At 41.4% G+C, this 15593-nt stretch overlaps 1 protein-coding gene across 1 annotated transcript in view; it reads right to left on the bottom strand.

The window, feature by feature from the left end:
• Nucleotides 1–4175: 4175 nt before the first annotated feature.
• Nucleotides 4176–15593, bottom strand: part of CDK18 (cyclin dependent kinase 18) — a 95365-nt gene continuing 83947 nt past the window's right edge. The window contains exons 9-16 of the mRNA XM_032218893.1: nucleotides 15424–15547; nucleotides 14143–14263; nucleotides 13593–13690; nucleotides 12423–12528; nucleotides 11749–11791; nucleotides 7230–7320; nucleotides 6178–6255; nucleotides 4176–5080 (exon numbers count right to left, since the gene is read on the bottom strand). Coding sequence (XP_032074784.1) covers nucleotides 5046–5080; nucleotides 6178–6255; nucleotides 7230–7320; nucleotides 11749–11791; nucleotides 12423–12528; nucleotides 13593–13690; nucleotides 14143–14263; nucleotides 15424–15547 — 696 coding nt within the window. The 3' untranslated portion in view covers nucleotides 4176–5045. The remainder of the gene's footprint in view (nucleotides 5081–6177; nucleotides 6256–7229; nucleotides 7321–11748; nucleotides 11792–12422; nucleotides 12529–13592; nucleotides 13691–14142; nucleotides 14264–15423; nucleotides 15548–15593) is intronic.

Genomic DNA, 15593 nt, shown 5'->3' with positions numbered 1-15593 from the left:
TTAGAATAGCCAAACGGAGAAAAATTGGGCCATTAAAGCCTAGTATTGGAAGGAATTAAAATAATACTGACTGGTTCAGCGACAGCAATGAATGAAACAGAACCCACGTGATCAAATATTGTCAGCTTCTTCTGTGATGGAATGGGAAGAAATTTCTTTCAGGAATTAAGGCTCCCTGAGGACTTAGTGTTAGGAAATAGCCCTGCAGGGAAACAAGAGCTAGAGCCATGATGGCTAAAAATAAGCAGTGGATTAAGGGGAATCAAAAAGAAAACCTGATGAACAGATTTGTGATAAATTGATAGAAGATATAAACAAGATATTATCCATAAAATGCATTTCCTAGTGTTGAGAAACTGAATAGAAAAGGAATGCTGCATACATAAGTTAAGAGCTGATGAAGCGAAAGGGATAAAGTGAGAAGTGGCCTGGGAAGCAGAGACCTGATTTTAAAAATGGGCATTTTGGAAGCAGTACCCAAGTGGGGAATTATGGGGGAGAAAGTGGTAAAACACAAAACAACATTTAAGAGAAATGATTGTGTGTTATTGGCAGGAAGGAAATAGACAAGGGAGCTTTGATGGCTTAAGCCTGTGGTTGCAAGGGATCTGCTGGCATTATAGGTTCTCAGTGGATTAGATGTATAGAAATTGCAAAGAAAGGGAAGTGGGTCAGTTATGGTTTCTTTTGTCACCAGGGTATTATGGCTGAGTGAGGAAGCAAGCACACTAATGATAAGAGAAGAAAGGCTGAAAGTCACATAATAGTTTAAGTAGCTAGGCAGTTCTTTACTACAAGTATTCAGACCATTGCGAATTCATTGCTGATTAGATCAATCTATTTCTGTGCAACACCTTTTCTTAAGAAAATCTAGATATATTTTATCTTTGATTTACAAAAGGGAATCATTGATCCTCAAAACATTTTCAAAGTGAAAGATCAACGTCTTTTCCTTCATTCCCATCAGAATTGGATCTCATACAGAGCAGAGGTGGTATTCAGCAGGTTCTGACCAGTTTTGGAGAACTGGTAGCGGAAATTCTGAGTAGTTCGGTGAACCAGTAAATACTACCTCTGACTGCCCCTGCCCCATATATTCTCTGCCTACTGAGTTCTGGCTGATTGGGAGGAAATGGAGATTTTACAGTATCTTTCCCCTGCCATGCCCATCAAGCCATGCCACGCCCACCAAGCTTCATGTTCACAATAAAATTTTTGAATCCCACCACTGATACAGAGGTTGGTGGCTCTAATTTGGTGCTTCTTCTGGAATCTGTTACCCAAGTGGATTCTTCCTTACTTTTTCCTTCAAAATGAAGAAACAAAAAACAAAAAGAGAACAACAAATTTTGAATGATTACTGCACAAATGGCAAATGGCCACTCAATTAAACCTTTTAATTGAACAGCTGTTAAAACTAAAGCATTGAAGAATAATTTTCTAGAGGAGAGATGGGAAATCATGATGGGCATACGGCAATCTCAGGAGCATGTAGCAACAAAATATCTATCTTGTCAGTGTGGAAATCATAAACAATAGATTTATCAAAAGGTAATTTTATTTCGACACCACTTTTTGACCCCTCCATCATTGCTTGTTTCCATTCTGGATTCTTCTGAGCCGATGGGCACAAGTTCAAATAAAGCATTGTGCTGAAGGCAATGAGAGCTGCTATTTTCTAAAAATGCTTGTGGGGCCCTGAGGCTAATATTCATTTTGCCATATGCCCATTTTCAGCTGAACTCAGTTTTAATTAAAATATTATAAAACGCAAAGATAAGGAACTTGCTGGGGAGGGGGAAGTATCGGGGAGAGGTCTTGTGCACAATGGTATTAATAGGAACCAGGTTACCCACTGCTTTTCTTTAGGCTATGCAGAAGAAATACTATAATCTTGAGGCGCATCACACAGATACCTGAACTGATTACACAATCTGCTACTTTGGGTGCTTTGAAACAAGGCTTTTATTGTGCAATTGCCCTGGCTCATTCATGAGGAGGAATATACCTAGAACAGTGGTCCCCAACCTTTTTATCGCCGCGGACCAGTCAGCCTTTGATAATTTTACCGTGGCCCGCTGAGCGTGCGCAGGGGTGGGGGGGCGTTTTTCTGCAGCGATCATGGCCCCCAGCCATTAATGTCTAAACTGCTGCAAGATATACTTAAATATTGATAAAATGTGAGGGGGTGTACTCACTTCTGTGATATCTATCCATCCATGTCTGTCTCTGTCTCTGTCTCTGTCTCTCTCTGTGTATGTATGTGTGTATGAGTGTATGTGTATATATCCTCTATCTATCTATCATCTATCTATCTATTTATCTATTTATCCATCCATCCATCCATCCATCCCTCTCTATCTATCAATCACCTATCCACCATCTATCTATCTATTCTAGCTGGCTGGGCAATTTGGGGAGTTGAAGTCCAAAAGTGTTAAAGTTGCTGAGATTGAGAAATGAGGACGAAACAAAAGGGAAGAGAATGAAACAAGGTCGTAGAGAGAGATTGCAAAATGAAAGGGCAACTTCTCTTTTTATTTCCTTCCACCCCCACCACCCCCACCACCCCCACCGTGCCTCTCTGGCAATTGGCTGCCCAGGAGGTGGGGAGGGGAAGATGTTTCACAGACAGCTGCCACCCGCCCATCTCTCTCTCCCTCTCTCTCTCTCTCTCCCCGCCTCCCCATCTGACCTCGGCTGCTCCACGGCGGAGACCCCAGAAGGCAAGCAAAAAAAAAAAAAGGGGCTCAGGAGTGGGGGAAGAAAACAAACCCCATCACGTTCCTATCTGTGAAAGCTCCCCGCTCCCTTCCTGGGCAGCCAATTGCCAGAGAGGCAGTGTGTGTATGTGTGTGTGTGTGGGGGGGGGGGTTGGCAGCCCGTGGCGCGCCTAGTCCGCTGTGGAACGCGCTGCCACCCGCCCAGCGCTCGCTCTCTCGCTCTCTCTCTCTCCCCCCCCTCCAATCTCCCGCTTCTGCTTCGACCGGCCAGCAACTTGTCCCCGCTTGCCCGGGGACTGGCCTCTGATTGGCTGGCGGGGAGAAAGCCTCGCCAGGGAAGGAGGCGAGGACTCCGCGGTGACGTCATGGGGACGGCGCCCCCAGGTAGCGGCGAACCGAACGCGCTCTGTCTCCACGGGCCACCAAGGCGGCTGGGCGGCCGGCCGGGGTGGGAGTGGGGTTTGGACCGGAGAGGCGGCTCTCGGGTTCGAGTCCCGGGGTTGATCTCAGGCTGCGCGTGTGGGTGAAGAGGCAGCAGGGATCATGGCCCCCGGCCGCTGCAGCGATCATGGCCCCCGGCCGCTGCGCGGCCCGGTGCCAGGTACTCCACGGCCCGGCACCGGTCCGCGGACCGGGGGTTGGGGACCACTGACCTAGAAAATGTTGTATTCCACTTGGAAACACTTGGTGTTTATTCACAAATTCTTTCATCCTTTTTCTATTAGGAAAAAAAAAAGAAAAAGAAAGGTTTTGGTAATGCTAGCTACTCTCAGTCTCAAAGCACTTTGATTTACTCATAAAAATGTTTCTAGTTAGGTTTTATTGCACATTCACCTTGCATCTTCACTTATAACTTAGGTTTTTGCATGTGTTTGACCAAAAATTAATGTCCTTATATCACATCCTTTCCCATCATTTCTTACAACTTTTGTTTTAACATATAACATTCATTAAGAAAGTGGAACAGTTGCATAACATCTTTTGAGTGGTAGGAGAAATTGGTTTCAAGCTTTTTCATTCCAGTTCTACCATCCCTCTAGTGAATTGGCTGACCTCAGGAATAAAAATAGATCAGCAGCCCTTACTTCCCATAGATTTAAGGGGATTCATCTGAAGTGCTACACATACTTACTAGGGAATAGGTTTGCTAGCATAATAATATTGAGAAAAGCATAAATGCACATAGGAGTGTAGAATTTTTTTGTTTGCACTAGGGTCACAAAGGACATGGCAAGTTTACCAAGGATGCTTTGTAACTTTAAAGCATGTTTCTGTTGTGACAGGAACAAATAATAAAGAACATCTGTATCTTCATATAGCAACCATACTGAGACGATTCAGTACAGGAATACAGAAATATAAAGGGCAAAAAAAAATCAAGGGTTTTTTTCAGTTTTAGAGTCAACCTAGTTAAAGATTCAAGTACTGTCTAATCTTTTTTATGAATTGATTTCAGCTTTTGTATATGCTTCTTTCAAACTTATGCTCACTACCTATGCTGAAATACAATTTTCATATGTACCTGGCTTCTGGAAACATATCTAGAGAACATGACTGATTTAAGTCAGGGTCTGCTAGTTGAAATCTTGTGAGTAAACTTAAACTTAGTATATGCTTTGCTATGTCTAAATAATAAGGGCCTAAGAAAATCTATCAACACACATTCCTTCCTTATGCCATCCTTTCTCCTGAATGTTGTTACCTTTTAGAATTCAGAACATTTCTTTAAAAAAAAAAGCAAAGGTAACTCAAAGAAAACTGATTTTTAAATTGTTATTGTAGTTGCCCTTGTTAAACCTTCATGTTTCTTTTTTTCAGTGCAAAGGCAGAGGGAGAGGGATTTGCATAAAAACCAGTGCTTTCCACTGTTACTTCATATTGATCATATCCGAAAGACATCATATAAACCATCTCATGATGTGGAAAATAATGGAATTCAAAACATTGGTTATGATAAGACATTGGAGAAGCAAAGCTGATGTGGATTCCACGACTGGATTGCTTCCATGTAGAATAGCAGCCTCAGTGTTTCAGAGGCCACTCACCATCTGATTCAGATTCTTGCCCAGGTGGTATATTCCAATTGCTGTATGAAGAATGGGAGCTTGTCAAGGCTTTACAATGTCTCTCTTTTCCTTTCTCACTGGAGAAAGAGGTGGGATTTTGAGAAACAGCTACACTGCATGCCTGAGATTGCAAGACAGCTCTTATACAGTAGATGCCACCCCTTATTTTTCTGGGATGGACTATCTGGGATCCAGTGGTCCTCTCTCTTCTCAGTGCTTCCATCTTCTCAGTGTTTGGATGAATGAACAAAGAGGCTTAAAATATGCTTTGCCGCCTATTCTTTCCTCGAGCTGTAGAAGTAGGGAAGGAGAAAAATTAGATGATCGAAGGACCATGGACAAAATCTGTGACTTGGAAGATGAGATTAAAAGGAGATTTCATCCTGATTCCTTCCTCTACTTTATACATGTAATATATTATAACATACATTTTATCATTGATATTATTGATGTATCCATAGTACCAATCATAAAATCATCACAAAAGTTTGCTTTCTTATTTGAGGCCTTGTTTGACTGCAGGTCAAACTTCAGAATTTTGTGGAAATCCTTTAAAAAGTGTCACTTTCAAATACAAAGAATACTACAAGGCATATAAAGCACGTATGCTGGATATGATTAGAAAAAACACCACTAGTTTGTTTGAGTCCCCAAAAGTATGTGGGAAGAATGTTTACTTCCTGTCTCTGGCTCCTGAAAATAGGCATGGCTTCTGGCAAAATATTGTCAAATCTTACCTTCCAGTTAGGGATGGATTCCGGCTGCTGCTACTGCCGGTTTGCTCAGGGATGCACTGGGTGTGCGCTTGATGCATGCTATGCACACATGCAAAGTGCTAAAAAATTGATGCGCACGCGCAGAAGCAAAAAACAAGATGGTGCCACCTATGGCGCTGCCAAGAGAACCAGTTCGGGGGTGTCACAGGCCGAGTTATTACTTACTTGGCTGAACCAGTCTGAACCGGTAGGACCCCACCTCCAGTTTGATTTATCTTGCTATGGCAGCTGAGTCCGCTGAAAGTTAAACTACAGCAATATTTGGAGGGCCAGAAATTTCTCACTTTCACATACACCACCTTCTGGGATTCCTTATATTCATTTACCTGGGTTTTATGAGCTATCATGTGCTATGACTATCTCACCTGTGAATCATCATATATAACTAGCAAGGTATATAGATGGGAAACACATGCTCTTTTTTTTTTTTTTTTTAGAACAACGGTACAGACCACCATCTCTATGTCATGAGACCTGATCCTTAGAACATATTTGGATAGCTGACTGCTATGAACTAGTGCTTTCCACTGTTCCAATCAGAAAAATATAGAAAACAAGAGATTTCTGCAGAACCTTTCATCAAACTGTTTTCCAGAAGAAGTTGGTACCTACCAACATGCTGGAAACTTGAGCCTCGGCAGCCAGGGTCCTTTTGAAGTTGAATTTCCTTCAAAGAAAAGATGGAGGCAGCTAGAAAAGGGAAGGAAATGGAAACAGAAGTCACGGATTGGATCTCTCAGAGGTCACTTGCCATTCTGTGTGCGCGACCCAATTGATTGCAGTGGATGGATGTCTATAAGTAAGGACAGCTGTAGAAAATTTATTAGATTAGTGTTCCTGGTATCCACTGGATGCTATTTATGTTTTCAAAGTTCTGCTAGTACCATTTTCCTCACTCTTGAAAAATGGAATTTTTATTTTATTTTATTTCTCCCACTTCTGCCTTTTAAAATATTTTACACATTTATTTTAAATGCTTGGATTCTGGCTTTGTGAGACTAAAATTCAGATCTATTCTCAGTGACAGTGAGAAGCAGAACATCTACAAACAATAAAATGCAGCTGTGCTGTACAGGAAGCCATATCTTAGTTCCTGTTAGGGAAGTATAGGTAGTCCTTGACTTACAACCACCATTGAGCCCAAATTTGTGTTAAGCGAGACATTTGTTAAGTGAGTTTTGCCCCATTTTACAACCTTTCTTGCCACAGTTGTTAAGTGAATCATTGCAGCTGATAAACTAGTAATCCGGTTGTTAAGTGAATCTGGCCTCTGCATTGACTTTGTTTGTGACAAGGTCACAAAAGAGGATCCATGACCCCTGGGACACAGCAATGGCCATAAATATGAATCCGTTGCCAAGCATCTGAATTTTGATCATATGATAATGGAGATGCTGCAAAGGTCGTAACTGTGAAAAATGGCCTTAGGATGCTTTTTTCCAATGCTGTTGTAACTTTGAACAGTCACCAAATGAACTGCTGTAAGTTGGGGACTTCCTGTATGATACTTTTAAAACTTTACTGTGACTAATTGCTTGAAATAAAAGGTGCTTTGAAAGGATCAGGGAAAGGGCTTACATTTAATACAAAACAATTGTCTTCATTCATACTTTGGAACTATTATTAAGTCATTTTATGTCACAATGTTCCCATTGTATGCTTACTCTCAGGAAGGAGGTGGACTCGTTCATCTAAGATCATAAAGTAGGGATGTCGCAGAGCTGATTCAGCAGAAATACGTTGTTTGGCTTCATACTTGAGGGGGAAAAAAAGACTTGAGTCCACATTTGTAGAGTGATTTTATACATTGTTCCCAGATGCTGATTCATTGTTAGTAGTTTTTTAAATAATTGAATCATAAATGATTGGTTGAATAGCCCGATGTCAGATGCAAACTATTACTAGAAAACATAAAACGAAGCGTTATTTTGCAAACAATACAATTTTTCCTAATGTCCTTTGGATATTAGTGAAGGTGTTGTACAAGTTGGACCATTTGTTTTAAGTCTGTCAAACCTATGACTCCCAAATTCTTCCGGAAAATTGCATCCTGTCTGGTTTCTTCAGTCTGCAGTCATGCAAAACAACTGTACCTTAGAAAATGTATGGCTTTATTTTAGTTTTGGCTCAGTACAGGGAAGTCAAGCAATTACTGCAGAGCCAAACAACATCGCCTACAAAAGCCAGAACAGGACAAAAGAATCTTGGCAGCAGACACAGAATAGAACAATACAATAATCAACAAATCTGAAACTTGGTAGCATCATAGATCAGACTTACCATGGAGGGACATTTATGCCTGTTCACTGGAATGATTAGACATTTTATGTTTCTTTGAAGAAAACTTTTTTATTTAAAATAAACCAGCTATTTCTGTTTTTCTGAAACTGCCAATCTTATCGCTTGAGTTGTTTGTTTCCTGACCAATTATAGTGGCATTAGTGGTTCTGATGGGAGCTCCAAACTGTATCCCCCAGTTCCACTGGGATTATTAAACTCATTTCATCTCTTATAATATCTGTGAAACAGGGCTAGTTGACTAGGATCCAGAAGTGCTGTGGAGTGCAACCTTGAAACTTGATGGTTAAAGTAGCATCATTCTGGATAAACCTCATTCTACCCCATCTTTGCCACAGCATGTAGTAATAGCAATTATTTTGATCTGAACTTGCCAGCCGTGTCATTTTTACTCATGCTGTATCTGCCTGAAAGCTGAAGTAAAACTACTATACCCACATGGCAAAGTGGATAAATGAATTATGTTCCCAATGGACTCAGCCCAAATATCGGTCTTATAATGCTGTATGCCAGGCCTGTTCTGAGTTGCATACTGTGGTACTTGTGCATTTGAGAGTCACTACTATGAATAAATGATTCAATTCAAAGTAGCTTATGGCTGTTGGATTACTCAAATGTACCATTTCCAAGCTGAAACAGATGTATGCTCCACTTGAGAATTGAAATATCTTCTGAGCACTAGGCAATGCTAGCTTGGTTTCAAATGGCTTTGTAGCCTAATATACCTATTGATTTTTTAAAAACATAGGATACCTCTTTAACAGTTCAGATTAAATTCCTCCAGGACAGTTTGCCATCTGTCAATAGATATCTACCCAGTCTTGTAATACTGACTCTGATAGTTACTCATGAAGGGGATCACAATCTCTCTGAAAGTGTTGATTCATGAGTTCTCCAGGACTCTCAGATGCTGCTTAAACAGCAGGCAGGAGATGTGGGCAGGGGAGCTGTTGCCCAACTTTGGCTGGTGTGCCAGTTAGTCATTGATGATGATCACTCACACCATGACCACCATTGTAGTAGTAGTAGGAGTATGGCTACACGCGCCATGTAGAGTTGCCTTTGGAGATGATCCAAAGCTGCAGCTCACTGGTATGAAATGTAGTGGTTTTTGATGGGACAATCCTGTCAGGCCAGAATAATGCCTCTTTTGAAGTGGCTGCATTAGCTGTCAGTTGGCTTTCAGATGCAATTGATGCACTGGTCAATATTTTAAAGCTCTTCATGATGCAGCATTGGGATAAATCAGGCAATGCTTTACTGCACGGGTGTCAAATTTGCCACGTCACATTGCCATCATATGACATTTTGTGACTTTTTCCCCTTCATGGAGCTAGGGTGGCGTGGCCTACACATGAGACATGGCCCACCAGTTTGACACCCCTGCGAATCAAATCTGCCCATCTATTTGGTCACAGTGTGGAGGTTTCTCCCTTGTAAATTTTATAGGGCATGAGCCAGATGCCAGGCTTTCTCAGTGATGGTCTTCCTTCTTGAAATACCCTTTTTCATACAGATAAAAGAGGACTCTAACCAGATGTGGTATTCTACCAGTTTGGACTGTTCGCTGCCCACCCTGGCTGTATTTCATCCTATTTAGGGATGCTTTTTGAGCAAAGCGCATGAACGAAAGGCTGGGCGCATATGTGGACACACGGGGGCACACATATTTGCAAACTGGTAGGGAAGGTCAGTGAAAATCACCCCTGACTCCAACCTTGTTGGAACTCCATAAACAGATCAAAGCAATTTTATTTCAAGGCAAGTTTGGCCCTTAGATTAATCTGCTTGCCTCTGTGATGTAACATATTTTTTACTAGTATTTTTATTTCAATTCAGTTCAGTTCAGTTTATTATATTTATATGCCGCCCTTTTCCCCCGAAGGGGACTCAGGGCGGCTCACAACTCAAACCAGGGAAGGGGGATACAGACAAAAAATTTAAAAAACAAAGCATAACAATGCATAATTTAAAACACACAACAGTCATACCATTCGAGACGGGGGCAACAGCTCTTTAGCCCCAGGCCTGTCAGAACAGCCAGGTTTTAAGGGCTTTGCGGAAGGCCTGGAGGGTGGTGAGGGTTCGAATCTCCACGGGGAGTTCGTTCCAGAGGGTCAGAGCAGCCACAGAGAAGGTTCTCCTCCGGGTAGTCGCCAGTCGACACTGGCCGGCGGATGGAATTCGGAGGAGGTCTAATCTGTGGGATCTAATCGGTCTAGTGGAGGTAATTGGCAGCAGGCGGTCTCTCAAGTACCCAGGTCCAATACCATGAAGGGCTTTATAAGTGACGACTAGCGCCTTGAAACGTATCCGGAGACCAATAGGCAGACAGTGCAGCTCGCGGAGGATAGGTGTTACGTGGGTGGATATATTTTTCCTTTTTTTGTATCCCACACAAGCTACATTAGAAATGGGATGGGCTATAAATATTGTAATAAATATTTATCAAGTGGGAACTAGCCATCAGCTGTTTTTCTCTTTTAACACTTTTAGGTGCAACTTTAAACCTCCATAAAGATCTAGAAACCAATCAAACTGAACTGGCCACAGCTTCCTACAATTCAGTTTAAAACTGCCTAAATTCAGAATTTGGAGTTTAGCACTCTATGGTTCTTTCTCAACCCTTTCCCCCTTTCTACACATGCATTCCCATACCCCCAAATACACTCTGATTAATATTTAGCCTGAGAGAATTTTGCAACTGATATTTATAAAATATTTTCTTTAATTGCTCAACATGGCTTCCTTTGCATAAATAATGAAATATAAAGACCTAGATATGGAATCATTACCATACCCAGTGCATTTTAAATGGATGTTTTTGTCTTCTTCAATGTGAAACAAGAACATTTAGAAACAGTGATTCAGAGAAGATCATTCAAATGTCAGGAAGAAGGAAAGGCTGAGAATGCAGCAAGAAGATGCAGTTTTGTGAAAATTACTCAGGAAAATCAAGGAAATGTTTAGAATTCACTAGAAAAATCAAGCAAATAAATTTCTTAAATGATCGGTAACCTGATTTAGGATTTGAAATAGCGCTGTTATTGTTTACTTTGAAACAAAACTGTCATCAATTTGCCTTGTGCAACATGCGTTCTTCCTTTAAACAATGGTACTTACTCATACTTCAGAAACAAGATGATAAAATAAAATCATATTGAGACAAAGGTTATTTGGTCAAAGTGAGGCGAGGCCAACACTATCCATACTATTTTCAGCACCAATTTATAGAACTTAGCACTAAGAATCTTAGCGTCTTTCACTTACAGCAGTGATAGATAATCTTTTCCCCATTGCCTGCCAAATGCGGGAGGGGGAGGAGCGCAGGGGGTTGTGCGTTTGTATGCCCACACCCATAATGCTATGCGCCCAACCCCCATCATGCACAGGCGTGATTGCTTCCCTCCCCTATATTTTTGGTGCATGATGGACCCATTTTGCGCCCTCCCCAGGCTCTAGAGGCTTTCTAGGAGCCTTGGGAGGGTGAAAACAGCATCCCCCGCTGCCCCGGAGGCCCTCTGGAGACTTCAGGAGGCTTTCCTAAAACCTCTGGAGGGCGGAAAATGGCCCTACGGGCAATCTGGAAGTTCAGGAACAGACTTCCGGGTTTCCCGTAGGGTTGTTTTTCACTCTCCTGAAGGCTTTAGAAGGTGAAAAACAACAGAAAAAGAAGGCCGAAGTCAGCTGGCCAGTGCGTGCATGTGCCCTGGAGCTGACAGGGCAACGCTTCACGTGCCCTAACAAATGGCTCCGCCGTAACAAATTCCCAGGGAGGAAACCAAAGATACTGACTCCCTTCAGCACGTGGGAAGTAGGGGTGAAGTATCTGAGGGTTGGGATGTGGCATTTCTGATATCAGGCTTAGCAGGCAAAGTCACCTACCAGGAGAAAGTTTGTCAAAAGATCAATTCCTTCTGTGTCCAGCCTGCAAGAGAAGAAAGCATTGTTACATTTGAGAGACTCTTCAAGCAGCTGGCTCTTACTGCAGGACAAACACCTGAACAGGTGACTCCAGCTCTGATTAAAAGGGCCAGTTTCAAAGAAAAATGACCCAGATCAATTTCCCCAAAGTTTGAATTCTGTATGGCCCCGTTAGGTGCTGATGGTGGAAACCATAGTCCAATATGCCAGGAGGATAGCAGACTGCAGAAGCTACTTAAAAATATTTTTTTTTTTTTGGCAATTTGAGTTCTTTCTTAAGTTAGAGATGACACAGTGCAGTAAAAAAGCCTAGCCTTTACCTTTGCAGTTTGAAATTCAAAGCACTACTGCCATCTAGTGGCAGCTCCAGAAAAGAAAGTCCCTCATTTCCCCAATCTTGGGGACAATAAGAATGAAATATGTTGCATTGGGACAGAGAAAATTCCTCTGTGTTTACTGAGGGCAGTGCAGACAATCAACCACATTTTACAAGAGTTCTTTATATCATCATTTATTCTCGGTGTTGCTTTCTTTTGTTATTTCTAAGAGGACTGCTGATATTTTGCCCCTCGCAGTACTTGCAAACAACAGCTTTGATCCATAATAAATTGGCCCCTCCTTGATTCTGCCTCTACCTGGGTGCATGATTGATCAAGGGTTGGGCTCGATATTGTGTGAACTGGTAAGCTTTGAACTCCTCATTGGATGTGATGCCTGGCCAAGATTCTTCTGTAGGAGTTCCTGCAAGTAAAAAAAAAAAAAGGATCAGATTAACATTTTTTCTAGATTTACATGCAGATTGGCATGAGCAATAGCAGTAGACTTATATACCGCTTTATAGGCCTTTCAGGCCTCTCTAAGCGGTTTACAGAGAGTCAGCATATTGCCCCCAACAATCTGGGTCCTCATTTTACCCACCTCGGAAGGATGGAAGGCTGAGTCAACCCTGAGCCGGTGAGATTTGAACCGCTGACCTGATGATCTAGCAGTAGCCTGCAGTGCTGCATTTAACCACTGCGCCACCTTGGCATGAGATGTTCTATATCTACCTATCATGGGATTTAGATCCCTGAAAATTTCAAATAATAAAACCAAAACTAAGAAATTCCTATGTAGGGTAGGGCAATGTAGAAATTCAGGGAAAGCAGAACACAATGTTTATTCAACCTTGGCACTTGAAGATGTGCTGGAGAATTCCACACACCTTCATGTAACCAAGGTTGAAAAATACTGCATTCAATTGGCAACACTAAATATGTGCTAGATTAGCACAGGTTGATAATGACTAATGGTTAACATTTAATAGTAATGGTTATGGATATGGATTTACTATTTCTACCATCCTGAGATCCTTTCAGTAAGAAACACCACACAATGAGTCTGACAAATTGTGCCCCCGCTCCAAATTTATCCATCATTTTGCTATGACACCTGCCTTCTTTGAAAAGAAGAATAGAACTCGTTTCCTATAACTCCTGCAGTCCATGTTTTCTTATTCCAATACTTACAGTTTTTATCTCTGTTTTATTTCTGTGGCAACAATTGCTTATATAATAATATTATGCAATAATATTCATGATTTTCTGAGAACACAAAGCATGAATATGGAGTTAATTACACAAGTGTATCTCTTTGGTAAAATAAAACCTGAAGGCAATCATTTGGGTTGTCTTGCTATAGCACTGTTCCTTGGGCAGAGTTCCATATGCTCTAACCTTCCCCTGCTCATTTATATATTGTCATTTTTTAAAAAAAATATTGCATTATCTTCTGTTCAATTCAGAAACATAATGAAGAAGACTCACCCAACATTCTGAATATTAAATTAAGTTCTTCTTTCACAGTGGATCCTGGGAACATTGGACGTCCTGTGACCATTTCATAGTGTATGCAACCCACGCCCCTAAAAGGAGAAGTCTTATGAAGTCGAATGGAGCAATGTGCTGCCTCTTAGGTTGCCTTGTCTACCTCTGATTAATTCAGACTCTGAAAAGGATGCTGAATCCTGAATGACCCCAGAAGATCAGGCAAGAGTGATTGCTTTTCATATTGAATTGCTAACCAGACAAGAAAGGTTTCAAGGAGCATGAAGGAATGAGTTGCAAAAATCTAATTTCTTCCACCCTCTGTAACATCTTTCCCCTGAGAGTTTCATTCTGCTAAGTGGGTACTTGCAAACTGCACTGCCATCTTATTTAGAAGATGGTCTGTAACATTATAAAAGCTTTGCTTTCAGCATGCTGTGGAATTTGGAAAAAGTGTGTATTGAGGTTAGCCAAACTACAATTTCCTAATTTTAAAAGGAACTCTAGGAAGAACAATCATTTCTACCCATGCACAGACATTAGGGCTTACCACATGTCTATGGGAGTGGAATATTCTGTAGATCCTAGTAGGACATCAGGAGGTCGGTACCATAATGTGACCACTTCATTGGAATATGTCTTTGTTGGGACAGACTTGGCTCTGGCTAGACCTGAGGATAAAATAAATGCCAGTGAGATTCAGCTACAGCTATTAATTAAGACTTATATTAAACCCATATTTGTTTTAGATAAAACAAACCTGTTTTTACAAAGAAACTCAATGCTTAGAACAGTGGTGGACATCACAGTTCTGCATGAGCCATTTAGTTTGATTGATTCACTTAGAGAACTAAGTTCATTAAATTCAATGGCACTTGTTCTCAGTAATAAAACAACTACAAGATGCTTCTAAAAAAAAAAAGGTTCGTACAATCTCATAACTTGGATAAAAGTCCAGTTCACTTGTAAATGATATACAGGAAAATATTAGAGAAAAAATGGGGGAAGTTTCTTGAGATGTGTGACCCTAATATTAAAAGTATCCATCAAAACATCATGGCTTGGGACCAAGTTATCTGAGGGACCGTCTCTTGCCGGCCACATCTACCCAACCCATCAGAACAGGGAGGGCAGGAAATGTTGCGGGTCCCATCCCTGAGGGAGATACACCTGGTGGGACCCAGAAGGAGGACCTTCTCTGTGGTGGCTCCCTCTTTCTGGAACATCATCCCCCCCCCCGAGATTAGAATGGCCCCACTCTAATACTCCTCGAAGACCTGGTTCTGCCAGCAGGCCTGGGGAACCCAGTGTGAGATGGAGCCCATTAAATGACTTGTGTGATCTGCTGTCGCCAGGGCAGGGGGTGGGTGGGAGGTGGTTTTGTTATATTGTACTATATTAATTTATTTGATTCTTTTTCTTAGTTTTTATTGTTTTAAATGTGGTTTTATATTCTGTAAGCTGCCTTGAGTCGCCATGGGCGAATATGCAGCAATATAAATAAAATAAAATAAAAATAAATAAATAAACAAATCTGTTCTGAAGGCCAACACATAAAATTCCCCCCAAAAAAACCTTAGGGAACCCATGGGGATCCTGCTAGGTGGTAGTGTGACATAGCTAATTATTATTTCCTATGTTCTTTGCTTTTCCATGCTTTTTTGGGGGGTTGTGTTCAGTATTTTAAGATTGGCTATGTTGTTTTAATTGTCGCTGTGTTTGTATGCTGCCCAGAGTCACATTATGTGAGATGGATGGTCATATTAATTTGCCAAATAAATAAATGTCATTACTCTGAAAGCCAAGGAGATGGTCTCATTCACCAACCTACCAAAGTCAGCAAGTTTTAGTTCTCCTTTTCCATTAATAAGCAGATTCTGTGGCTTGAGATCTCTGTGTAGGATCTTATGCTGATGGCAGTAGGACAAACCACGAAGCAGCTGGAACATGAAAATCTTGAAGCAAGAGAAGATCAGAGAAGAAATAATTGGTAACATTCAC

The sequence above is a fragment of the Thamnophis elegans genome, chromosome 5 (assembly GCF_009769535.1).
Source record: "Thamnophis elegans isolate rThaEle1 chromosome 5, rThaEle1.pri, whole genome shotgun sequence".
Taxonomy (NCBI): Eukaryota; Metazoa; Chordata; class Lepidosauria; order Squamata; family Colubridae; genus Thamnophis; species Thamnophis elegans.
This window is presented reverse-complemented; position numbering and strand designations above follow the sequence as displayed.